Genomic DNA, 27,730 nt, shown 5'->3' on the forward strand with positions numbered 1-27,730 from the left:
AGAGGTTGATTTCAACTGTTTCTTTTTAAATAAGTCAGTGATTTTATCGAAGTTCTGTTACAACATGTACACTTACTTATTACATATTATAAGAATATAGTTTACATTGTATGCAAATTTATTAAAATTGGTTTTGAAATCAAATATTATCAAGGTTCTGGCATATTTTTGCTTCATATATACATTGAAATTTGATACATTAGAGAGAAGAATGGCATGCTATTATGCAAACCAATGATATCACATGCAGGTCTATGCATTCTCAACATGCTTTCAAGTAGATATTCAAATCACAAGCAATTCCTTCTTACATTAATGTATTCTCCAATGCAATATCTTAAAAGTGCTAATTTTTAAGTTAAAAATTGATATTAGATAACAGTTTAACATTCAAAATTTCAAATATCTATGAATATGAATATTAGGAAAGCATCTGCCTTCAACTGTTTTTATTGTTAACAACTATTTTTCTTTGCCCAATAATACACAAAATAAACATATAGAAGGATATTAAGGATGAGTTTTCTACGAGTAAGTAATGATTTTTCATATTTTAGTTTCAATAAGTAAGAAGCTAGTTTTGAATACAATACACAAAGCTTGTAATCACATCAAAGATTAAAAACGCAGAATGAAAATACTAGATGTTACATTTAATTTGTATGTTGAAACCTGCAAATAGTGTACACTATATTTTTGTATCCTAAAGTGCAAAATTCAATGGACAAATTCTAAAACCCATTAGAATCAAAGGTTACTTAATCTTGAATAAAAGGAATATACTTTGGCAAGAATGCAGAATAAGGTCATATTTCAAGGGGAAAATAATTTTATATCTTGTTTGCAACCTTACTATTTGACACACACAGGAGATGTACTACATAAAAATGTAAGCAAAAAATCAAGGTTTGACCAGGACTCGAACCTAAGTCTCTGGCATACCATGCCATTGCTTAAATTTATATATCTCCTGCATGTGCCAAGTACATAGTAAGGCAATTTACAATTCCACACTGGGAGAAACTAGGCACCATTGATGTCATCAGTATTTCAAAGGCAACAGATACCATTGACATAACACTGACCTCTGTCAGCTCCACACAGGTAAAACAGCAACAGTGAAAAATGGACAAAACCTGGGCTAGTTAGGTTGCTGTTGGTAGGGTAATAGCACAGTATGTCAGAAACCCAGGTTCAAGTCGTGGTCGAGCCTACATTTTTTGCTTAAATTTCTACCAAATATACATGTTGCACAACAACCCTAACTTAACTAAACAAATATTAACCAAAGCTACAAGACTTATGTTTCATAACAACCAACCTAACCTAAACAAACCAAACCTTGTTGACAGTATAAGCAAACCCAATATAATGTAACCTAACCTAAACAAACTTATTCTTGCCTCACTGAAAGTATGTTAATGTAACCAAACCTAAAGTCACCAAAAGAAACCTAGCCTAATAAAACCCTATTCCAATTCCACCTAACCTCACCCCACCCTACAAAGTCTGACTGAAATTACCATAAACAATCATACTTGAAATTAAGGTGGCCAAACATAACCTAATTGAAGCAATTTTCTTCCCTTGTTCCATGAGCTTACTCACCTGATTTCTTAATAGCAGAAGCCAGTGATTTATCCACAAACCTCCAACACCCCTTAAAATGACCTTACGACTTCACTCCCAGATAATGATAATAATAATTATAATAATAGATAAATTCCTAGCAGAAACATAGGTGTTCTGAAGCACCATCTTTTTGTTGAAATGAACAATTTTATGCATAATTTCTAATGGAGTTCTATCTTACGTTTTTTATATTTTACTTTCTGGACTTTGCATAGCCTAGCTAGATGAACCCAACCTCAGCCAATAATTTAGAACACTGCACTATGACTCAATGGATATCAATAAAAAAACATTAATGTAATTCAAGAGGTGTATGGGGTGGGTGACCCTTGCTGACCCAAATATCATCTTCTCTTCCATGTAGTACACCATGGTCTGCATTTTGCAGACTAATGAGTATCTGGCATCTGGACCCACAAACAGTGGCAGCGATTGGGTTCCAAAACCAGAAGGGGGGCAAAGTTCAAAACTTTGGGTGGGGGGGGGTTGCAAAGACAGTATATTTCCTTTTGTATACAAGGTTTAGCATAGTGCTGGAGCAAAAGTGGCAAAAATTTGTGGGGACAACTGCTCCCTTGCCCCCCCTAATCACCGCCACTGCCCACAGCCAATCCTCTGTAGGCCTTGTGATGTGTTCTGTCCATGTGCGTTTGTCATAGTCCTTTCAGCAATTTTATCTTATCACCATTCATCATCATCTTTGTGATTAGCCAAAAGTGGTGGAAAACAAAGCAAAATAAACTAAATTTATCAATGTAATTTAAGGAAATGTCAGCTTCTATTACAGAAGAGGGATTATATTCTGTGTCAGTGATTTCTGATATATCAGCTCATAAATAAAGTTTTTGACTGTAATTATAATACTATCAATACTGTGACACTACTTGTATCCACAGAAAAACTGTTCTCAAAAGTGCCATGATACCTCTTCTGTTTGCTGGTAAACTTGGGAGTTTTGCACATCAGTGGTGTATACTGGGTACAAAATCTGGGCTATCTCAATACATCATAATGTTCGAATGGACAAAAATTTGCTTTGCTTGTGGGGAAGGGGGCTCTTTTTTGTTCATTTTTCGGGATTTTGAAGTGATGTGATATTGTGAAATATTTATGTAGGCCTAGACGCGAGAATAAAATATACAATAAACTTCTTACCTTGTATACTTCTTTTGGAGTGTCCGAGACCTACCTATCTTCACGATTTGAATCTTGGGGCAACGTCGTTGCTTTGTAACAAAGGGGTAACAGGGTTTGATACCCAGTGGAGGTATATAGTGGTTCAATTCCCACATTAAACTAGAGGTCCAATCCTCTCTCTGTGCACAAAGTGGACTTAAAATAAAAATTCAACAACGATTTGAAGCTTATCCTCATATGTAAGCCGAGTAATTTGCTCGTTAATTATGTCACTCATTTTAATTCACTACACAACACAGCACATATCATTCACAAAAATATAATACATGCTTGATTGATTGATTGAGTTTATTTTACTTCGCGTTTTGTGCCTCTTGGCTAATTTGCGAAGATGGGGATGAGTGATGAAATGATGAAATTGATGAATGGACATTCACAAACAACCAAGCCCGACCGGGATTCGATCCCGGGACCCTTGGCGTCGCAACGCGATGTGCTAACCACTCGGCCACAGGGTCGGGCCATATAATACATGCATTCACTCCCCACACTACACAGCAACCTGCCTTGAAAGAAAAAAGTTCCTCGCACCAGGAAATGAACCCAACGTAATTCCACTCGAACTACAGAACAAAAGTACCTGGCACTGTCGTTTGCCAGTTATTTTTAGGTGTGGTCATAAGCATAAACCATAATCGAATAGCCAACGAACTCCCTAACTTCCCCTCACCCTCGCATATAGTCTGGTTGTTTGAAAATGTCAGCAGCCTCTTCCTCTTGTCCTAATTGTCTGCAAGTGGTGTGCTTGGCCCAGAGAGGGAATTTACCTATCATAAGCCACCCCTTTCCCCACTCCAAAATTCCCCATTCCTGTGAAGATTCCACACTGGGAATAGAGGGTTCGTAAACACTGACGGCATTCATGCCAGATGACCACCATGTTAAACCCATGGGACTCCTTCCATGCTTTTCTATGTATCGCGAATTTCAAAGAAAGTGAACAAGATTGCCAACTCATAAGAAATAAGTGTGCCAACTCCTGAAACGCCATCTTCTTCTTAAAATGAACAATTTTATGCACATTTTCCGATCGATTTTTCTTCTCTTCTGAGCATGGGCTTCGCAGGTAGCCTAGAATATGTGCCTCTGCTGCACATATACTCATCCTCTAACCAATTTTCTGATTTTCATATTTTTTACTGGAGTAAATTAGAAACAAAATAATTGTTTGATGTTTAGTCACCTACATTTCGGTGTTGTAACTATCCCATTGAAACTCAATAAGATTGCTACAAACCAGAAGTGTCTGTGACTGTACACTTATCATCTTCCATTTCAGGCATCTGGGCGCTTATTGCCTGCAATCCGACGGTTTGCTAAAAAGAGTTGTGCTGAAGAGTCTGGGCCCTGCCAGAAAAAGATGGAGAGAATTTTCTGTGATGAGCCATGTGATTCAGGTGGTGGTAAAGGCGGTAAAGATGGGCAAATTGCACCTGGTTACTTCAAGCTTAAAGAAACCCAGAAAAAATTTCAGGTAAAGAATAAATTATTAAATTGATGTAGTAGACATTACAATGAGTATATGTGTAGTCTTTGCGTGTGTGTGTACACACACAATATGTAACATTGTTATTCGTACACATAGAATTTCCGAGGAAAAAATGTCATATCTACTAGTAAATATAATAATTTTCATATGTACCTGGAAATTAATGTTAATAAAGGTTTCACCAACAAATGTCAATAAAAATGTATGTTCAAAGCATATAAACAAATCATATAATTTGTGTGAAAAGAGAAAAACACACTGTTTCATGCAACATTGATATTCATACAGGCAAGAGTTTCAATCTTCCTCGCATGCAGCACCACTGCTATTCTGGCGATTTCGTGCAGTTTGCAACTTCGTAACAAGTTTGAACATGCAGATGCACTCCCCGTCAAGTGGAATGCTGGCGTAGGTATTGTTGTAGGCCCATCGTCTATCTATCAGCGTGTTCGAAATGGGCAAGGTGAAGGAACTTAGTTCCGATCTGAAGGATGTTATTATAAATTTGGCCCTTAGAGGTTATTCGTTAAGAAAAATTGGACAAACAGTCAATAAATCACACTCCACAGTTCAATACATAGTAAACCAATTTAGAGAGGAAGGTTCAACACAGAATGTGCCAAGAAAACCAAAAGAGAGATGGTTGAATAAACGTGATGAATGCTTTATTTTAAAAAGAGTGTGAGAAAACCCCCGACTAAGTGTTCATCAGTTACGACCGTTAGTAGAAAATGTTGCTGGCAAGATGATGTCCGATCAAACTGTCCGATGTGGCTTGTTGAGCCATGGATATCATGGCAGAATACCACGAAAGAGGCCGTATGTAAATAAGGTGAATCGCAGGAATTCACGAAAGAGCACATCCACAAGGACCAGGAATTTTGGGATAGTGTCATATGGTCAGATGAGTCCAAGATTAATATATACGGGTCAGATGGGATAAATAGGGTTGGGAGAAAATCAAATAAAGACAATGATCGCATAAACACAGTTCCAACAGTTAAACACGGTGGTCGGTCATTAATGATTTGGGGCTGTATGTCGTCCAAAGGTGTTGGTACTATCCAGTTTATTGATGGATGCATATGTCTATTTGGACATATTGAAGAACAATGTAAAGCAGAGTGCCCAAAAAATGGACATGCCGCCTATCTACAGATTTCAACAAGGCAATGACAGTAAACATAAGGTGCGAGTTAACATGAACTGGCTAATATGGAATGTGCCCAAACTACTACAAACACCAGCTCAAAGTCCAGACTTAAATCCCATTGAGCATTTACGGACAATTTTGAAGAGGCAAGTCCAAAGTTGAAAACTGTTGTGCAAGCTGAGTGGAATAAAATAAGCTCAAAAATATGTCGGAAACTGGTTAATTCTATGAAGAATAGGTGTCAAGCAGTAATTAGAGCGAAATGATACGCATCAAAGTATTAGAACTGTCAGTCAATTTGCTCTGAATTATACTTTTTTTCTTCTATATTATTAAGTGTACGAAGAGAAAAGTTGTACAAAAATATGGCACTCTCCTTTTCCTCCAAACAATGATGTTCATGCATTTAAGACAACACTGTTTAGCAGCAAGAGTCTTACTTAGTAGTTATGACTTCTCTCTCTGGTAATTTACAGTGCATTACAGAAATCAACAAAATTACAAGTAAAGGGAGCAAGAAAATTTTTAGATCCAAATTTTTGCAAACTGAAAACAATATTGATTTAATATGGCACCACAAATATCATGGGGCACCATGGCATTCTCTTTTACAATCTTTTAATTTAGACCGTTCGGCATCCAGGATCAACTCCCGCCGACCCCTAGCTATGGCTCTGAATGTCTGAACTTGACAAGGCTGTAAGAAAATCTTACGAAATGTATTTTTATATGTATTAAATTTGATATCGAGGGGAGCATTTGCCCCTCTGTGGCCCCCTGAAGGAACTCTTGGCTGTCTGGAAGAAATAATGCAAGAAAGACATGAAAACTAATTCCATCTTGAGAATCCTCTTGTCCTGATACTCTTAGATTGTACTAATCTTACCTTCTTTAACCTCAATGTTTGCCTCCCTAGAATTGATTTCCTTCCAAAGTTGGGGAGGGCAATTGCCATCGCCCCCCTGTGGTTGCGCCACTGCACTCCCTTCCCTTGTAGTTGCTTTGAACTTTAATTGGCTTGAAAATATTTACATTTACTTTACGAGTATAAATAATATTGTTTAATAACAGCAATAAGATTCCTCACACTAAATTTCTAGGCGAAAGTATACTAATATAATACTAGTATCATAATGTAGGAACATGGACATCTGGAAAGGGGGGGGGGGGAAATGATGGCCACACCTACCCCTTAGAAATCGAATGTCAACATAAAAAGTATATATTTCAAGCGTATAATTTGATTTCAGTCACAGTAATTTACATTAATGTGATAGCTTCAAATTCAAGTGGTCTTTTTTGGGTGGGGCAACCTACAGTATTATTGGGGTAATTTACTGCATGAAAAAATACTTTGCTTGTCCCTTGGTGGGAAAAATCTGCGGGAGTACAAGGCATCCTTGCCCCCCGTGCGCACGTCTATGGCCTTGGTGATCGATGATCAATAGGCTTGTGGATAGTTGTTTCTAAAATTATTGTGCATCAAAAAGCTACTAAATATGTCGAAGTGAATGATGTATTACCAGAGCTACAATCAGTTTTTCAAAGTCAATGTACTACAACCTTTGACTTAATTAAATGCCATTATTATAATTTTAGCCCATAGTTCAATTCATATCTTAAGGAGTACAAATGCCTTGCATCAGAGTATTATATTCAAAATTCGACCAATAAAAGCTGGGGCACCTCAGGGATCAATATTGAGACCATTATTTTTTCACTGTACACCACAGATACTACTAAAGCAATATAAACATGCACATTACTTTTCTATGCTGATGACATGCAGTTATGCTTACCAATGTAAAGAACATTCAGACATGACGTTAAAGTGTTGAATCACAAAATTTAAAGAAAAGAAAGAAAAAATGCAGTTGGTGCAAATCAAATGGATCTATGATCAAATTTCAACAAATATTACTGGGGGGAGCTGAAAATCAATAACAAATATAAAGACCAGTCTTGAAAATGTGTGGAACATGAATATTGAATAAAACATTATTAAAAAAACTAGATTTGATAACTGACAGTTTCCCTACTTGAACAGAACACATCAAATTGTGTAGAAAAGCATTTTATAATGTGAGGAATTTACATATGTTTCAAAACTATCTGACTTAAAAAGTTAAACTATAGCTTGATGAATTCTTAAAGTGGTCACTATTTGATTACAGTGACAAAGTTTATGGGCCTGTGGTTTCATTTAAGAGATACAAGGAAAACTTCAAGTGATGCAAAATTCTTGTATTTGATTTGCATTGAATATAAGAAGACACAAACATATCCTGCTGCATTTGAACAAGTATAAAATACTAATAATGTCTAAAAGAAGACATCTTAATGATATCACTGTCACATATACAAGATTCTTAACATAAGTAAACCAGATTATCTATTCAGAAAATTAATATCACATGCTCAAATACATTCACACTCCACACAACAAACTTATACAAATCAATGCAGTACAGCTTCTTCAAGACATCATATTCTGTAAACGTGGTTTCAATCTGGAATAAATTACACACAACAATAACTAATCAATTAACACCACACGGTTTTAAATCCAAACAAAAGCAGTACGAGTCTGCCAGCACATCTGAGTAAAATTGCACCCCACATTGAATCAGTGTTAAAACTTATTGAATTTTCTCAAAGTGAAGTGCATACTATTAGTGGGACCACAAGCAAAAGAACCAATGCAGAACCATGTGCACTCTGCTCTGCATTGTACTTGCACATAAAAGAGAGGGACAGACTGGAGCAGGCTTCACCATAGGCCGAGCTGAAGGGATGGATTGGAAGAAGCTCAAAGGCTTCTGGCCAAAGGTTCATTTGTTTTGGTCCCACTATATAACCAGTTATTTGTCAGCTTGGGGGGGGGGGGGGCACCAATTTCCAACAGTGTACACATAAATACTAATGAAGATTATAGTACTACTTTAAATTAAAGTTTACCATGGTGAAACAAGTCTTTTATACTTTAATATTTCTTTAAGTACCAATTACAGCATGCGGCTACATTATTAAGAACAAATATATTTAAAAATTATGTTGTAAAAGAAAACAATATATTAAAAATAGCGTATTCCTTGCGAACACAGAAACGCACAAGTTACAGTAGTATTTTCATATTATAAACAGTCTGTTTTACTTCATTTCTTAATTCTTTTTTGCTTTATAATTAGTTTAATGTAGCACCTGAGTCCTTTTCAGTAACATGCATGATACATGATAAAGCTGCTAGTAATTTGGACACCAGCTTAACTTTTCAATCGTCAAATAATTGGAACTTACTAAAGACATTTAACTCACCCTACAAATACTGTAGCTGTAGTTTTCGTGAATGTTTGCAAATATGTCAATAACCTCCTCTGGTTTCACTTGGTATTTGTCTTCATGGATGTTCAGGAGAGCCAAACCATTCAATCATTCATTACCCATTGTAGATCTAAGGTAGGTCTTGATTTTTCGCAGATTGGAGAATGAAGGCTTGTGCTGTAGCCATTGTGACTGGAATCACACACAACAGGTGAAGCAAACTTCTAACATTTGGACACAAGGAAGAAAATTTGTACGTCTCTGCTGGATTATCTGGGGTAGATTTTTCCAATAACCAGAATTGTCTCCATAACTTGAGTTCACCTTCTAATGCTAAAATAGACTGCACATCATCGTCATAAAATTTAGCTGCCTCAATTATATCTTTAGTTGATTCATCTTCTTCAACAATGAATTTTGGAATTACTTTCTGTAGAGTGCTTAAGACTTCAATTTGGTTTCTTTGAAATCTATAATCAAATTCAGATATTAAACAATCCAGAAAAGAGATGAACACAACACATCTGAAATAATAGATGGCATTCTTTGAGGGAATATTTGACCTATGTCTTTGATTCTGTGCAATTCTTTGGATTTTTACATCAACATTCAGCTCTTCAGCAAGTGCTTTACTTTCCTGAAAGACTTTATCAAACTGTTGAGCACTGTTCTTTCTTATATCCAATAGAGATGAGTAAACAAGCTGAACCAAGTTTGATGATTGCTTTAAATCCATTTGCTTGCTCTGTAGTTGGATAGACAAAGGAAGAGTAATGGACAGGAATTTTGCTAATACTTTCGAATTGATCAGATCGACCGGGCTAAAGAATGAGCTGTAGATGTTACCTCAGTGCTTCTTGCCTTGAAGCTTAGTTCATCAAGGACACAAAACAAAGAAGGTAGCACTTCAAGGAAATGTAGTACCGCATCATGGCGTTCTACCCAGCAGGTTTCACATAACGTCTTAACTGTTGTACTTTAAGTGCCAGGAAACATTTCATCTATCATTTATTTTAGTAAATGAGTTCTTCCTGAAGATTCCCATAGAAACTTAGCGATACTTGAAATAGCTCCCACAGCATTTCGTACATTTGGAACACTACAAGTCTTGGTCAGAATCAAATTAAGTCTATGATTGGCACAAAGTGTATACAATGCTTTTGGTTGTACTTGAAGAATACGAGCCTGAACACCCTTGTAGATTCCGCTCATATTGGAACCTCCATCATAACCTTGACCTCTGCGAAAAGCAATGTCTAAATTCAAATGTTTCATCGTCTCTATAATTGTCTGAGCTAGTCCTTCCCCACTCAGATCTGTAACCTCTATAAAGCCAAGGAAATCTTCCTCAACTCTACATTCACCTGTATTAAAGTAGCGAACACAAAAAGTCAGCTGTTCTTTAATGCTACAGTCTGTGGTTTCATCAGCAAGAACACTGAAGTATTTCTACTTCTTCACTTGTTCTACTATTTTGTTCGAAATTAATGTTCCACTGCATTCAATTAAGTTATTTTGAGAGGTTTTACTTATGAAAGTACGCAGCATTGTTGGGAGCATTTTTCAAATGCTTTTCTAAAATTGTATCACCATCATCCATCATAAATTTCAACAATGCTCTGAATGTGCCTTCTCGAACAGTTTTTGTGTTAACTTCAAGCTGTTCGTCACCATCTACATAAATTGATCCATCATCTCTGTGTCCTCTAAGGGGAACATTTTGAGTACCACAAAATATTATTGTTTTACCAATAGGAATAAGTTTTTCACGATTTTCTTCTATTTTCCTTTTTAAACTGGAATCCATAGCTACATCAACGCTTTCATTTTTCCCTTCCATAAACTTAAGGAAACAAAGACTACACAATACGTTTCTTTTATGGTATTATCTTTGCTCATGTGCCCGAAACTCTTCCTTTGCTTTCTGGTAAAAACACAGTGGCTCTGTAACAAGTTTTCCTAACTTAACAGAATTAACCCCACCTTCTTCTTTCCCAAAAAGAACACAAATGCGACATACACAGCCTTTAAGTTTTTCACTATAGCTAAGCCACAAAATTTCATTAAGTCATTTGTGCTGGAAAGCTCTATTTTTCCCTGTTTGAAAGATATAGGGGAAAGTATAATCCACGGGAGGAATCCAAGGATATTGCATTCACAGTATAAAAAGTATAAAAAACTTACGTGAGAGTATAATAGTCGTAACACTCCTTGCAGACAACGTTTTGCGAAGCTACGCTTCTTCAGGTATTTCTTTTCAGTATATAAAATACTTCGTCATATATGTAAAAATAAATCCAGGATTAGGTAAAAAGGATATTGGGATATATAATTTAAAATTACATGACGTTAAGAGTGCCATGTAAGCTAAAAGATAATTCTAAAAGAACGGTGTACCCATACTACCATACAGAATGAATGACTACTGTAGTAGTACCGTGTCAGGTGTCTAAGAATATGCATCAACCTGAAGGAGGCAATCTTGACCTCTGAAACGATGTTTTGATCGACATTTCGTACTCACACACGTAAGTAATTGATCTTTGATCTTTTTAACGATTTATTTTCATTTAGCAGTGAGTAATCTGCACATCACAATATGTTGTTATTTTCTTCACTGGAACTACTTTTCACTTCCTGCTTTTCACCTAAAACTTCTGTGTCTTCTTCCGAATTGAGTTTTACTTTCTTAAAGAAATGCAAAATACTATTTTGCTTAGGTCTTTTTTGTGATATTCTTCGCAGCACTTAGCAATTTCAAATACGGGCAACGACTGTCAACAAGCAACAGTTTAAAACGTTTCTCACCACAACTGCTTTGCTTCAACGCTCGACAATTCACCAGCTGGATGTGACAGACAGGTAAAACTGACTTCTCACTCACAACAATGAACCTCAGTTAGGAATGATTTTCAAATATGTTCAAAGAAATGTAACACCTAATGCACAGGGATACTCATACTTACGTAAGATTTTGTCTTAAAAAGCTGACAAGAACTTTTCTTCTACATTCAGCTGTTTCTCAAAAATAAATAAACAACGTAGACAGTTGCATTGTTTGAGAACATTGTTGCATAAGTGGGAGCTTAGTTCTGATCGCACCACCTGCATATAGTGTTGGGTAGGATAATGTGCTTTAAACCTTACTTCACGCCCTTTGATTTTTTCATGACAGGACAAAGAACAGGTAGAAACTTTACAAATGATTTATGAAAGAAACATAGTCGATGTTCGACACGCGCCAACTTTCAATGGCAACTTTCAACGATGTTCGGGGACACCAACTTCCATTGGTGTATGGGGAGCACCAACTTTCAACAATGCACAGGGGGCACCAACTTCAAATGATGTTTGGCACTCAGCAATTTTTAACCGAGTGCACCACTTTTCAAAAGTGTACACATAATTAATAAGATTTTTTTAATTAATTTTGTAAATTAGATATTACGAGTTAATTTGCTCGAGCATTTTTTTGGGGGGGCACATGCCCCTGTGCCCCTCCCCCTCTGGATCTGCCACTGGATACATATATGTAACCAAGCAAAAGAGGAAAGAGAAAACACTCACCAGACAGGAACAATTTAAATTTTCGTGGCCACGAGCTGCATCTTCAGGTGTAGAAACAAAATGACGAGAACGAAGCGATCACGTGACCTGCCAGGTCCAGAAAAGAAGTTGTAGACGGTGTCAAAAAAATGTGTTTCTCTAGACAGTCTTGTCGAAGAGTGCAAGTGGTCTGGGTGGGGAAAATTACTGGGTGGCCTTGTTCAGGCTGAAGGTGTGGTTGCTGATATGTAGGCCCTCGCCCATCTTTTACGCACTGATGTGTTGGTGGATTGGGGTAGGGGGTGGATGATTGCTACCTGAAACTAGTTGTTGAAGGAAATATTGTGGTGATTTTTATCCAGTACAACAGTGAAATCTAGTTCAGACACACACTAAGGCTGAGCCGATACCAATACTGATGTGATGTGTCGATACCAGTGGTATTGCTATCAGAAAGTATCACTTAGAATTTATTTACCAATAACAGCTGATACTTTTGCGGCATTTGGGTCTTTTGCAGGGTCGACAAAAATGTCATGTGACACTTTCACAGAGTATACTTATCCTAGAAATTATGCAAAATTCAAACTTCTTTATCCTTTGCACAAATTTTGTACAAAAAATTGGCTGATGTAATTCTTTAATATTTTAGAGCAAAATCCTTGGTAAATTCATGCATGTGATTGGTTTAAAAATTGCACACTAACATTGGTCAATATTTTGAACAACTTTATTATAATTTTGAAGCATCAGTATCAGTGGGAATTGGTTCAAAGTGATCTCAACTCAGCCCTAATACATACATATAGAAAATTTCTTAAACAAGGTGGTGCAAAAAGAATGCATGTTTTTAGAATAAGTGTAACGTCGTTGATTTTCAAGAAACAAACGTTTTACTAACACCAAACCAATCGGTAAGAAATGCAGTTTGGATAGGTATACATTGATGATTTAAGTATGGAAGATGATGTCGGAAAGATGACATCCTTGTTGCTGTACACACATCCAGAGCCTCTCTTTAAAGTTCCGCATTGCCTTGCGAACATTTCATCTGGCACAGCTGTAATTTCTTCACGAATGGCAACTTTCAGCTGTACTCGTCGACTGTTTGTGAATGTAGACTTTCGACTTGAGGTTACCCCGAGAGAAGGAAGTTGCATACAGACAAATCTGGGGAGAATGGGGGCCAAGAGACACTGTGAGGTTACGTGGTGGGGAAACATTCGACGCAGAACTGCCATTGTAAGCCTTGCTGTGTGAGCGGTGGCTCCATCTTGTTGGAACCTCATGTCTACCATGTTGTCCCCAACGTAGAAGTTGTGGATCCAAAAAATTGCAAAGCATACCGACATAGCGCTCTAACGTCAATGTCACTGTAGCCCCTCTTCTTCAAAAAAGTAAGGTCCAACGATCCTCACTTTCGAAATGCCGTGCCACACTGTCACCTTGGCACTATGAAGAGGTCTCTGGTGTAATTCTCGTGGGCTCTCCACTGCCCAATATCGACAGTTTTGCTTATTGACATAATCATCCAAATGGAAATGTGCCTCATCACTCATCAACACATCACCATCAGAAGCAATAATTTCAAGCACGGTTACACAAAACATTCTGCGTTGGACAAAATCACTTGAAAGCATCTTTTGAACAATCATGATTTTGTATGGATGGACATGTAACTCACAGTGTAGGATGTGCTGTAGTGAGCGACGAGACAGACCCAAAGTTGGAGCACTATGCCTAGTGGAGTGCCGAGGACTCTGAAGCACAACCTTTCTCACACTCTCAACATATTCTGGAGTACGAGCCATACGGGGACGTTCAGTTGATTTAGTCTTCATAACTGATCCCGTTGTGCGAAACGATTCCACCCATTGGAGCATAGTGTTACGATCACGGATTTCACCATTATGTGCAACATTGAACTGTCGATGGAAAAGATGTTGAACACTAATCACAGAATCGTTGTTTCTAAAGAACTGCTCCACGGCAAAAACGTGATGCTCCACGTTCCATGACTACTACTCTCTGCAATACTCACAGGCAGTATGGGCTGGTCGTTGACCTCCCTTTTCCCCAGTGGTCAGAAGTAGCGAGCTACTTGTAGCGTCGCTACTGTAGCTAGATACAAAATTTGTAGCGTTAGCTGTAGCGACGCTACATTTTGAAAATTGTAGTTGTAGCGGTAGCTAAGCTACAAAATTCCTGTAGTTGTAGTGAAAATTTCGCTACAGCTACATTTTTTCTCAGCATTTTGAGGTGAATTTTGAATGTGGCAACAGCGTCAGAAAAAATTGACAGTAACCCTTAATTTTGCAGGAGTTTCATAAAGACAGTCTATTGCATGGAGATACAGATTATCTAGATTGTAGATTATAGATATCTGCGTAATTTATTTAATTAGTATATGAATAATTCAGATATCCAGATAACTAACTGACATATATGAATATATTCCTGTTAACAGCTACGTTTTTTAGGGAGAAACATGCCTCGTTTGCTGCACCACTGGAAAAAAATGACTCGTTTGCATCACCCTCGGAACAAATCCTGTGGATATTCATGGTGTAAGAGACACCAAAGTGTCATTAATTGCTGTGTAAGACACAACTTGCAGTGCAAAAATGAGTGATGGATTCTCCACTGCACTGACAAGGGAATAGTGCCAGCAATAAATGGCTCAGTACGTTAACAGCATTGATCATCCATCGTCAGTATATAGGATCTCACCAGCAAGAAATTATTGTTACATGAATGATAGAGTTTCTGGAATTACAGTTACATGAATGATAGAGTTTCTGGAATTACAATTATTTTCGCGATAGTATTTGTTCACAAATTTTAAAATTACAATACGTTTAGAGCACTCAGGTTTACACGACAGTTTCCTCAATAATTTTATCATATTGCAAAAATTATGTACGAGTTATTGACTTTCCTGCAGAAACGACAATTTTCTTTAGTTAATATACATAGTTTTCAAATTTATGTATTTCTCCTACTTTTGCGTCACTTTTCTGTAACTTTTGCTAATCATAACATCATCATCATCATCCTTTGCCGTTTCCTGCCTCTGGCTGGGTCGGCATAGAAGTCAAGCCTCTCTATTTTTTCTTGGTCTTTCACAACTCCTCTCTTTCCACGGTGTTCCAATCTTGTCCTCTTCTCATAACACTCTCCACTCTCTGCTCTTTCCACCGACATCTTGGTCTTCCCCTTGACCTTATTCCCACTCCTTGTCATTGTAAGCTCTTACTGGTAGTCTTTCTGCATCCATCCTCTTCATGTGTCCGAACCATCTCATCTGTGCCTGATCTATCCTGTCCTGAAACTTCACTACACCCACTGTCTGTCAGATCTCCTCATTCCTTATTCTATCCCTTCTAGTCTTCCTCAAAAGACTCCTTAAAAATTTCATCTCCACTGAATGCATCTTTTCTTTGTTTCTCTATGTCATTGTCCAAGTCTCTGCTTTGTACGTAATTATTATTCTCTTTTCTATAGTCGCTTTCTGCCACTTTCGGCCAATTGTGAGAACGAGGAAGAATGATGAATGATGAAGTGTGGGGGGAATGGAGGAGCAGGAGGATCTCATCCTACCAACTTGGCGTCTTTCCTAGTTTTTGTTTTGAGTCCATTTTATGCATAGATAAGCTGATCGAGACTGGACCCTACCACTATGTGCTACCACTGGGTATCGAACCTGGGGCCCCTTTTGTAGTCAAAGGGCTCCAGGTACTTTTCATTCAAAATGCTGGCTTCATATCAGTCTATAAAAAATGAAATATTTATTCTCAAGAAAAATATGTTGATGTGAACATAAATACGTAATCCTACCAAATTTTATGTGTGTATAGTTGTAATAATTAATTTGTGTAACACCCTAATTGCAATATTCATATATCAAATTTGAATTGATATGCCACTTGCATAGGTATGGTATTCTCAAAAACTATAGTAAAAATAAGAAACTGAAGTAACACTGCTATAAAAATTATCGAATGACTAGAATCATGATAACAACAGAATTTATTTATCAGTAGTAGGGAATTTTTTAAATACCCATATGGTTGTTTTCATTTTTTTTATGCAGAAGTAGCGCAAAAAGTAGCGAGTAGCGAACAGGAGTAGTGTAGCGAGCTACTTTTAGGTAAATGTAGCTGTAGCTGTAGCGAAGCTACATTTTGGAAGAGTAGTTGTAGCTGTAGCGAAGCTACTTTTAAAATGTAGCGTTCTGATCACTGCTTTTCCCAAGCATGTGCAGAAAATGCCGCTTTGCCAGACAAAATGTTGGCAAGGGTAATGTGTAACTTTGAGGAGAGGCTCCGGATGTGTGTACAGCAACAAGGATGTCATCTTTCCAACATCATCTTCCATACTTAAATCATCAATGTATACCTATCCAAACTGCATTTCTTACCGATGGGTTTGGTGTTAGTAAAACGTTTGATTCTTGAAAATCAACAACGTTACACTTATTCTAAAAACATGCATTCTTTTTGCACCACCTTGTTTAAGAAATTTTCTATATGTATGTATTAGGGCAGAGTTGAGTTGTTCAAAATATTGACCAATGTTAGTGTGCAATTTTTAAACCAATCACATGCATGAATTTACCAAGGATTTTGCTCTAAAATATTAAAGAATTACATCATTACAAAATTTGTGCAAAGGATAAAGAAGTTTGAATTTTGCATAATTTCTAGGATAAGTATACTCTGTGAAAGTGATACACATATTTGCCTATATCTATGTGATACTTACACAGGGTTCCCACTCATTTTTGCACAAAAGAAAAAGAAAAATCCCCAACTTGTATACATTTCCCAGACAAATTTAGAATAAACTCCCAGGCCATTCTGCAGTGTTCTAACATTCTAATATCAAAGTTACAAGTGTGAAACTGAACTTCTTATTCAAGGCAACAAGTTTACTCAACACTGTTCAAAATAAATGAACAAAAAAATATATGAAGCAGTGGCGTGCGGTGATAAATCAGGCAGGGGAACAGGTCACCTGCACTTGCTCCCCCTCGCATGGGTGTCTTCATATAATACAATAGATCAAGTAAAATTCAACGCTTATTGAAATGTCAGAAGTGACAAACATGAGGCACGTTAAAATTATATGACAATAATAATTTTAAAGCAAATGTGATATAATATAAAGAAAACATTAAAAATAAAATTATTGATGCGCAACAAAGAAAAATTTGATAATATAAATTTATGAGTCATCAGAGAAAGAAAATAATATTTTGTCGTGACCTGTTTCATCTCTTTATTCGTAGATTAAGTTGACGTTTTTTCATAGAGTTGAGTATTCTTGTAATTCAAACTTCCTCAATGCAATAATGGCACGCAGATGGTTGAGTTTTTTCATGACGTTCGCTAGATTAGTCAGGGCGGCTACTGTAGGACCATAATAAAATTCAAGTATAATTCCCGGTTTTCAAGGCGAACTTTACAAAAATTCAAGCAGATGTTTTATCTATTTCAAACTAAGGTTTTACTGTCTCTCACCACCCACACACATACACACAAACAAATTCTTATATTAACAATAGGCTTATATGGTTTGTGCGATTCCAATGAATCCAATAATTCTAATTCACTTGGACGGTACATATATATAATTTAAGGCGCAGAGTTTACATTTGTCATTTCACATAGCTACTCGGCAGTAGCGTGCCCGGGGGGTGGGTGGGGGTTATACCCCCCCCCCTTTGGCCCAATATTCCTAAAAAAGAACGTCAATGGTAGGAAAATATGACAAAATAACAAAATGAGGGCCGACTACCAAGAAAAAGCATAGGTAACCCCTCCCTTGCAAAAATCCTGGGCACGTCAGTGCTACTAGGGACTATAAATACATCTACAAATACAAGTCACAAATGTTACGGGAAATAGTAATCTACGAAAAATTGTTAATTCTATAAGAATTTTAAATTTACCTAATCAACTTCAAGATATATTATTTTGTAATAATCTTCCGTCCATCAGATGGATTGTTCCGCAAAGAACACTAACAAAGTAAACGGATTGGGAGAATTCTGTTTCATTTTCCACGCAGCTTTCTTTTTCTTCCTTGATAAAAATAAAATCTAAACTGTGAAAAACTTGTTTCAGGTCATTAATAAATATGTATAAATTCAATGGAATTGGGATTTTAAAAAGTTGCAATTTTTCATGTCTACGGAGAAAATTTCAAGCAGAATTCACGCACAATTCCCGGAGCCAATAATTCACTCATAATTCCCGGAATTCAAGAAATTCCCGGTGAGTAGCCACCCTGTTAGCAGAAGTTGTTAATGTGACAAAACCCGACCTGTTCCAGACTCCCTTCTCAGGATTAAACAAGGACAACAATATAATTTGCCACTGGAAGAATATCCAGTTAATCATTTTACAGAGTTATAGTAACTCGTTTGAAAATGCCTTGTGTATGATTTCGTTTTAGTTTTTAATTCAGTTAGGATGTGTGTTGGTTTGTTGTATTTTCTGCAAAGTTCAATGAACTACAGGCTTTCGTACTCAGCCGGTCGATCATACAACATTCGCTTTCTTGTCCTGCCGCTACGTGCCTTGGAACTTTGGTCTTGGGGTTGGTGGAACAGGTGGATGTGAGCTGTTCCCTCGGAAGCTATTTCGCAGCGTTTAGCCAAGGCATTTAGCAGACGCTTAGACTGTAGAAGATTTTTTCAGTTCGTTATGAATGTCAGACGCAAGTTCTCAACGAGATTAGGAAGTTATGGACTTTCTACACTCAAAAGTATCACTTATGACGCGATTAAACTTCAGCACATAGCAAAAACTGGAAGAAAAGTGAATCCGCAATATCTATCTGAGGGAACAGCTTGAGCGTTCAGCTTCCGTGGTGCCGTGGGGATCGTTTACTTTCGGGCCTTGGTCGGAAATACTCGGCTTCAGACAGTAGAGGGCATGATACTAAGAGACCATGGTAGAGCATGGGGTGAGAACCATGATGCGTTGGGGGTAGGTGACGTCAACAAACGTCCAGCCACGGTGAAAGATTTTGTTCAGTGTTACTTTTGGAAACGTTGATTTCGGGAGAAAGAAGTGTTCTATTATGTTAATATAAATAATTTAAATAGCCCAAAAGCGCAGTAAGTAGGAGGGAACAGCCTGTTCCCTCTGTTCCATGGAGGGACCGCCACTGATATGAAGACATATTTATGTAGAATATCTCCCATCAATAAGCTGTTTTGTGTAAATAAATGAATTTCCACTTACTTTCATCACAAAATTCTGTCAAGTATTTAAAAAAAAAAACACTTAATTTTTCCTGACCGTTGCCATGGTTTTGGATGTATTTTGAAAATACTGCAACTTTTTCACTGATCGGAAACAAATGATTTCAATGATCTTTTCAAGTTAGTGGGAACCCTGTAATATAGTACCGATTAATCTGTCCTAGTGTATTTATTATTTCATTATAATAAATATATTTGCATGAAGCATAAGCTTTACTTTCTTAAAATAGTATTCACAAATTTATCACTCTGTAAACCTTCTTTGAAACAAATAAATTTCTATTTCAGGTGGATGATGGTCTGCCTATTCATCTGAAAGCAGGTAGCAAAGATAAAGCATTGTACAACCTCAATATGCTGCTTATTTGGCTTGGAGTAGTATATTGTGTCTACGTTTGGGGTGATTTGGCATATCCAAAAGCTAAACGTGGAAAAAAAGCTGATGCCGATTAGTAATTTTGTAATTATTCTTTTTTATATTATTTATTAAGTATAAGATATAGAGTAAATTATGTGGAGGGAGCACACCAACCCTCCTGTACTCGTCACCAAATATATCACTCCAACCTCAACAAAATCAGACAGGCAATATGCTTGCTCCCTCCTCCCCATTCTCCACAGTGAACCCGAAACCAGAAACATCTCTCCCAACAAGCCCAGAGTTGTTTCCAAACCCTCCCAACCTTCAAAACATCATCCTGGTCCACATCACCCAGTTTCCACACAACCAACATCCCCCTGCCCACAAATGCAACCCTAGTAGGTGCAATACCTGCCCCTTCCTTATCTCACCTCACACCCTTCAGGTTCCTGCCACACCTCAAACCTTATCCTCACCTGCAACATCTGTGGTGACTTTTACCTGGGAGAAAATCAACTGCCGTCAATCTCAGAATCAATAACCACCTCTCCTCCACCAACAACCTGGACGTCCATACCATCACAACATCTGCTCCTGGGTAGCCATCATCCATCCCTTACCCCAATCTGCCAACGCCTCAGTTTATAACAGATTATATTGAGGACTGATGATTTCTTCCGAGAAAAAGGAGGATACAGATATTAACACCCCTCGGGCAAAATGAACTGTCCTTACTACGCAGTTTGTACATGGATAAAGAAAAATGTGGTGATGTTTTCGAGCAGTGTTTGCTGAGTCTTCGGGTGGAAGGCCACGTTACTTTGCACGTTGGCTGCAGGAGTTTGCATGCAGCAGTTGACGTTGAGATTTCTGCAAAGAGAAACTTTGCGAACTTGATTGTGCTGTCTGCAGCAAGTTGCAGTTATTCGTGGACAGTTTTTATGGAGTTGTTTGATTAGTTGACAGTTAATAGTGGCCTGTCTTCCGGACATTTGAACGTTTGCGTAATTGGAAAACGAGCGCGGAGAATTTTTACTTCATTACAGACTGTTTTTTCGTGGTAGTTTTACAGTGGGAGAAGTGAAAAGATATACGTTGAAGAACTTCGGTAGGAAGCCGCAGCAGTGGAAACAAGATATCAAGGAGCTTCTGCAAAAAGTGTCCCCCTAGCGTTGAGAGCTCTCGAGATATGTACTTTTGTATCGAAATGTTGATCGGAGTAAAAGTAAAAGCCTTCGCAAAGCTAGTTAGTTCTCATAAGTAGAGGTCGACCATATTCTTATTTTCAGGTATAAGAGTTTATTTTCTGTTTAATAATATATGTTACTTTTAGTTTCTAACCTAAGATTAATCTAAGGCAACTGGAGGTAACTTTTGTTTAGTTTTAACTAAGTAAAACAAAACCCTCCAGCTTTCCAGGGCAAATTAAAATTTTGTTAACTGCTTTAATTTGGAAGTTTGTGATAAAAAAGTAAAGGAACCTTGGGTTTTCTTTAGCAGTTTCAAAATGTAAATTAGAAGAGTAAAGGTGGAAAAATCTGTTCTAGTTCTAGCGTCAATGAAACTGTGACACAAAAAGTCCAAATAACCTTTTACTGTTATAAGTTCGCAAAAGATGGGAGAGGGCCTATTTATCAGCCATGAGTGCAACTACACCATCTGGCCTGAACAAGGCCACCCAGTAACTTCCCCACCACATCCTGACCCCCACCCAACCTTACCTTTCCTCTGTCCCCACCTCATTTCACCACTCACAGTTTTAGATGAGCCTGGTGAACCGAACAGTGTTCCTTCCGTACTTCTGCATATTCGATCCAGACCTGGCAACTCTGCAGGTCTCTACCTTCTGGTTCTGCCTTTTCTTCTTCTACTGATGATGTAGTTCGCGTCTGTAAAAATTTTGACTTTTTCTAGTGTCTGTGAGAGTTTGACATATGTCACAGAAGGGACATACAGACTACGTTTTTGATGTGAAAGTAACTATTCTACCGATAGTTAAGCAACATTTTTCTTACAGTTTCTGTGCAGTTAAATATGAAACTTAGCACTTTTGATTAAACATAACTACCCTTAAAATACTTTCACAGATTTATAGCTGTAAGTGAAGAATTTTGTGTCACGGGTGGGACACAAACTGCCTTTCACTTAATAAGAAATGTATTCTAATTTCTGTGAATTGTCAAATGATTAAATAAATTATTTAAGACAAAGAGAGAAGGTAATTGACTTTTGAATATTCTAGTAGAGTTGAGGAAAAGGAGAAATTATTATTATTATTATTATTATTATTGGTGTCACAGTTGGGACTTAATACAAAACACAAGTAAATCAAAAAGTTAAAATAAACGAACAATTTGTAAAAATACCTTCTGCCTTAATTATGTATAATACTTGAATTTTTATGCAAATGACAATTTTATTGATTGATTGATTGAGTTGGTGTTTTAAGTCCACTTTATGCACAGTAAGGCTAATCGGGACTCGACCTACAGTTTAAAGTGGGATCCGAACCACTATGTGCCTCCAAAATGACAAATTTTAGATTGTTCATTCAAAAGATAAGATAAAGTTACAGCATTGCATTTAATTTTAATAGTTGAGGATATATATCTATAGACACGCAGACAGTGGAACCTCGATTTTATGAGAAGTTTGAGCAAAGATTTGAAATTCTTATGTGAGTAATGGGTAATCAAAATACTTTTCTGTAACATAGAATTATTGTTATTTTACAATAAGAGATGGGATAAATTATTCGGTACTCCCATCAGTATTGGTTTACATAGCTCTGTCAGTAAAATCATTAATTATACTAATCTGACATTTTTATAAACAATCCACAACTTAGTACACAATTCTGGCATTTCATTTTTTAAAACATGTATAAAGGCATAATACACATCTGATTTTGTAAAGCAAATGTCTAAATTTGCAGTTATTCTATAATAAATCTATTGCAGTCACTTGATTACATGCATTAATTAGAGGGTAATTATTCACATAACATTTACAATTTTACATCTGATCAGTGGTGTTTTGGTTAGTAGTATAGTTACATTTTACATCAGGTACTTTATCAGTATCGGTCCAACTTTATGTTGAACAAAGAATTGAAAAATTATGTTCTTGAAATTCTATTTTGTAAATACCTGGTTTGCTAACAAAGCAATGTATCCAGCCTCTCTCGACTATTTTATACCTATTCCAACCCCCCCCCCTCTGATGTAAGGTCACTAGCATCAGTAAAATTACCAATAATTTTGCCTATCCAATATTCTATAGAGAGCCTGTACCTTAGTACAAAATGACGCTAAAGATAATTCATGTATCTTAATTTTTGTAAATGTATAAATATTCATTCCTTTTTCTTATTTGGTTATCTGGGTACACAAGTTAAGGGAATGCATAAACCATTCAGGAGTTCATGGAAAATTTGAAAGATTATCATTAGATTGGTAGATTACACTGTTCTACAAAGGTCTTTTTTCTTATGTGAATGTAAGTTTTTCTGAAGGACTTTGGTATGGGAAATTCAAATCTGTAATTAGAATTTCGCTATCAGGGACAGTTTTTTAGTTATAAGCAAATAAAGTCTAATTTTACTCAGATTCACAGTTCATGATAAATACAGGGAATTGTCAGACAACCAGTTGGCAACATCTGCTTCTGAGCTTCTATTTCAGATGTTGGCAGTTCTGTTACTAAGCTACATTGCGTACCTGCAAGTTATTTCCAAAATACTAAGCATTGTGTTTGCAGCTTGTGTTGAAGTTGATACACCTTGCCTGTCAAAATCAACTAGATAGCTTCTACTACAACCATGGAGAGCTCGCCTTTGCATTGCATAACAGGATGATTCAATCTATCTTTAAAATATTCTGCAAACATTACATTGGAATGGACTTTGGAGACCAGGATAAGGAGTGGGCACCACATATCTGTTGTGCAGCGTGTTTTGATTAATTGATGGAAAGTTAAAAATGCCATATTGTTTGTTTTACCCATAGCATGGAGAGAACTGAGAGAACCAAAACACCTCATCACAGATTGATATTTTTGTTTGATGAATACACAGGGATTTACAAACAAGAAATCTGAGAGATGCATAGTTTAATCTACCTTCTGCAATAAGACCAGTGCCACACTCGGAAAGTCTTCCAGTACCTTGGACAAACAAATGAAACCCACAATGGCAGTGAAGAAAGTACAATGAGGAACTGCCTTCATCTCCACATAAAATCATAAAATAACCGTCTGCATCAGGCAACAAGTGCACAAATCTAATACTTTTTAACTCAAGCAGATCTACATAATTTATTCCGTGACGTAGTCTTAAACAAAAGGTAGAACTGCTGGGTTTCAGGTTACATGAATATAACCTTCTCCACAACAGCACAAACGTTACTAAATCTTCGCAAATGTGTAATGTTTTTATTGCCTATTTTGAAATTGACCACCTACTGACTGACTGCAACTACGTTAATGGTGTAATGAACATTCATACGTTTTTTCTAATATCTCAAAGAAACCTGTGGGATATTATAAGCTAACTAACTAACTCTCTAGCCTTCTTAAACCCTAAGGTTTGTGGCTGCAGCAACACAAGCCTTCCATCTGTCCCTTTTCTAGGCGAGATCAATCCACTCTTTTCCACCCTTACCGACATTCTTTTAAGGCCCAGAAATTCATTAAATATAATGAGCATAAGTGGTTGGCGACTTCAAGATAGTTGCAATGATATTGGGGATGCAGCAGGGCTACACAAAGTACCGTATACCTGCTTCCTCTGCAAGTGGTATACAGAAGATCCACTACACAAAAAATAATATGACTCAAAGATTGATTGATTGATTTAGTTTATTTTACTTTGCGTTTTGTGCCTCTTGGCTAATTTGCGAAGATGGGGATGAGTGATGAAAGGATGAAATTGATGAATGGACATTCACAAACAACCAAGCCCGAGCGGGATTCGAACCCGGGACCCTTGACATCACAGCAAGATGTATGCCTCAAAGAAATTGGCAAGTGCGAGAAAAAATGTACAGCGTGTGATGTTAATCTTCCCCCTCTTCACTCCAAGCTGGGCTTTACTAAACAATCTGTAAAGGCTATGGGAATAACTGAAAGAGACTTTAAGTGTCTTTCAAACAAATTGCCTAGTCTTTCACTAGCAAAAGGAAAGGAAGGTGTTTTGTGGGACCTCAAATTAGAGAACCTCAGCAAAATGCACTGTTTGAAGCATGTTTAACAAAGGAAAAAGAGCATGGATATAATATTATATGCAATATAATATGCAAATATTTTATTATCTTTTTGTAAAATAACTATTATGTAACAATTCTGTGCACAAATATTGTGTCAGATATCAGATTTATAAATTTTAAACATAATATACTAGGTATAGAAAAATGTTGATTAAATTATTCCATGAGCTGACTCAATAATCACCTTAAAATTGCAAGAATGTTCGAAAAAATTAAAATTACGATTTCTTGTAAATTATCCCCGACAGAGAAAATCTAAATACAGATTTCAAATCAGCGCAAAATTTGCAATAGGAATCAGAACTTTTTCCTCCAGAAAAAAAAGGTTTTTTTTGTACAAGTGTTCTTGGTTGTCAGCATCAGTAAACTTTTGAATCTGTGCCAGGCACAGTTGGTCCTATAGCGCACAGGAGCAGTAAACCCCCAGTAATGTACGGTATTCACTTCAAAAATGGACAACAAACAATATCTTTACCTTTGTGCAAAAAATCTTACGTAATAAGTACGTAGTGTCTTTGAGGGCACAACACAACGAATTCTTTTGCTGCAAAAGAGAAACCTCAAGCCAGCCGTGCTGCTGCAGTTTCTCAGTTAAACCCTCGCAGGACAACTCTTGCCATGGTAAAAGCACTGGGTGGCAAGCAGAAGCTTGAGGTGTGAATAGGGCAAAATACATGTAAATGGACACTGCCGAATCTTTGATTCACGAAAACGGACATGTGCAGTTCGTGCTCTCGCAGTACGCACCGTCCGTGCGGCCAAAGAGATGCCTTCTCGCTTGCAGTGTTTAAGCTTGAAGCCGATCGTGACATGTTCAATCTTATCTTTGCATCACTTATGTGCCAAATATCTCTCACAATATCTGCTTGTGACAGAGATGGGATGAGTAGGAATGAAAGAAAGCTGGAATTACAGAAGATGAATTAAAATAAAAGTAAAATAATTTGTGCATGCATTCAGATGTTTTCCCTTAAAGGTGGAAACACTTCAGGTCCGCGAAAGTAACAGAAAAGTGCGATTGGAAGGCACGACCCTGTCAGTCTAAATTTTTAAAAAAGTTTATGAAGTGCTTGGATAATCATTAAAAATATTAAATGATACTTTGAGTGAAGCGGGGGGTGGACTATGCTTAGGTAACATAATTTGATAGTGTGTAGGTGTTGCTGTCTGTGCAGGTAAGAAATGACAGCTAGAAATGGATATATTAACGTAAAGAAACATCCCCTTGCGTTGAAAGGAAATTAGGTGCTTGTCGAAACCCCCCCTAAATGTGAATAAAACTGTCACGTTTCAATCAAGGGGTTTCAGGTGTTTAAATTGTAGGTATAGCTTACAATTAATATGTTATCCATTATAATTTTGGCTGTGTGAAATAATTTAGGCCAGTGATTCATAAACACATCACAAACATCTTCCCAACAGTTTCTCATTATTTTCCCTTGCAACCTGAAATTTTCCAAAAGCAGAATTTATTGTTTCAGCACTTAATTTATTGGTATATTCCTACTATAAAACTTTATACTCCCAGATAAAAACATTCTGGAGAAGCCCCCATCTCACTTGTTTGACTGAGAAAATCTTATTTGCGGAAATTGAATACAGTGGGGTCATAACCTCCCTCTTTGGGCTTGCATTTCTGAAAAAAGAACGTCAGAGGCAGGAAAATGTATCAAAATGATGTCTAGCTAGTAAAAAATATATATGTAACTCCTCTCCCCTTCTCCAAAATCATGGGCATTGGTGAACTCCCAGGAAAACAATTCACGAACTGTGTCTGATCTGTGCTTTATCAATATCAGCAAATATTACATTCATTCCTACTGTAACTACTTGGAGTATAACTAGGACTCTGGTATGTTTCTGGGTGAGAGAAGCATGCCCAATAGCAAATTTTTAAATACTTATAATAAACAGTTATCTTTTTAAAACTAAATTCTAAGTTTGAACATATATAATTGCTATCACTTTATGTACTTTTTTCCAGACCACACATGTTGCTTCTCAATCCTCTTTTTAAAGACACATTAACTAACTCAATTCAAATTTATGGAAGCACAAGAGAGTGAGAAACTGGCAAAGAAAAAGTCTTGTTGTGTGCTTGTCATGTGAACTGTAGTAGAATACAACCAAATATGTTATAAATACAACAAAGGAATACTAAAAGACATTGAAGTTATGGTGTATTGTCCTATTTAAAATGTATTGACATTTCTGTAACTTCTGTCAAAGTTTAGGTGAACAAACTCTAGGTATCAATTAATTTTAGTTACTTTATCTATATTTTCAAAGTTCAAGAAACAATAAAGAAAATAATACTAAAAACTTTGTTTCTATCTTTTACAATGGTAAATAAAATATTATGATAAATTTTGAAAAAATCTGATGTGTTGTGTTGAAAAATACATGCTGCTGAGAAATCTGGATTTCAACTTGTCCAGTACCATGGGCGGAAACTAGTCAAAAAATCAAAATTACTGACTTTACAAACCAAAAT

The 27,730-nt window shown here is 36.8% G+C and overlaps 1 protein-coding gene across 1 annotated transcript; it reads left to right on the forward strand.

Annotated features, from left to right (window-relative positions):
• Window positions 1-444: 444 nt before the first annotated feature.
• LOC145985860 (uncharacterized) lies at window positions 445-27,550 on the forward strand. Its single transcript, XM_083119965.1, has 4 exons — window positions 445-531; window positions 4,109-4,303; window positions 19,900-20,071; window positions 27,221-27,550. The coding sequence occupies exons 1-3, from the start codon at window positions 517-519 to the stop codon at window positions 20,062-20,064; spliced, it is 375 nt and encodes a 124-aa protein (XP_082976091.1). The 5' UTR covers window positions 445-516; the 3' UTR covers window positions 20,065-20,071; window positions 27,221-27,550.
• Window positions 27,551-27,730: the final 180 nt, after the last annotated feature.

This window comes from Lepisma saccharinum, chromosome 3 (genome assembly GCF_977018435.1).
Source record: "Lepisma saccharinum chromosome 3, izLepSacc3.1, whole genome shotgun sequence".
NCBI classification, from domain to species: Eukaryota; Metazoa; Arthropoda; class Insecta; order Zygentoma; family Lepismatidae; genus Lepisma; species Lepisma saccharinum.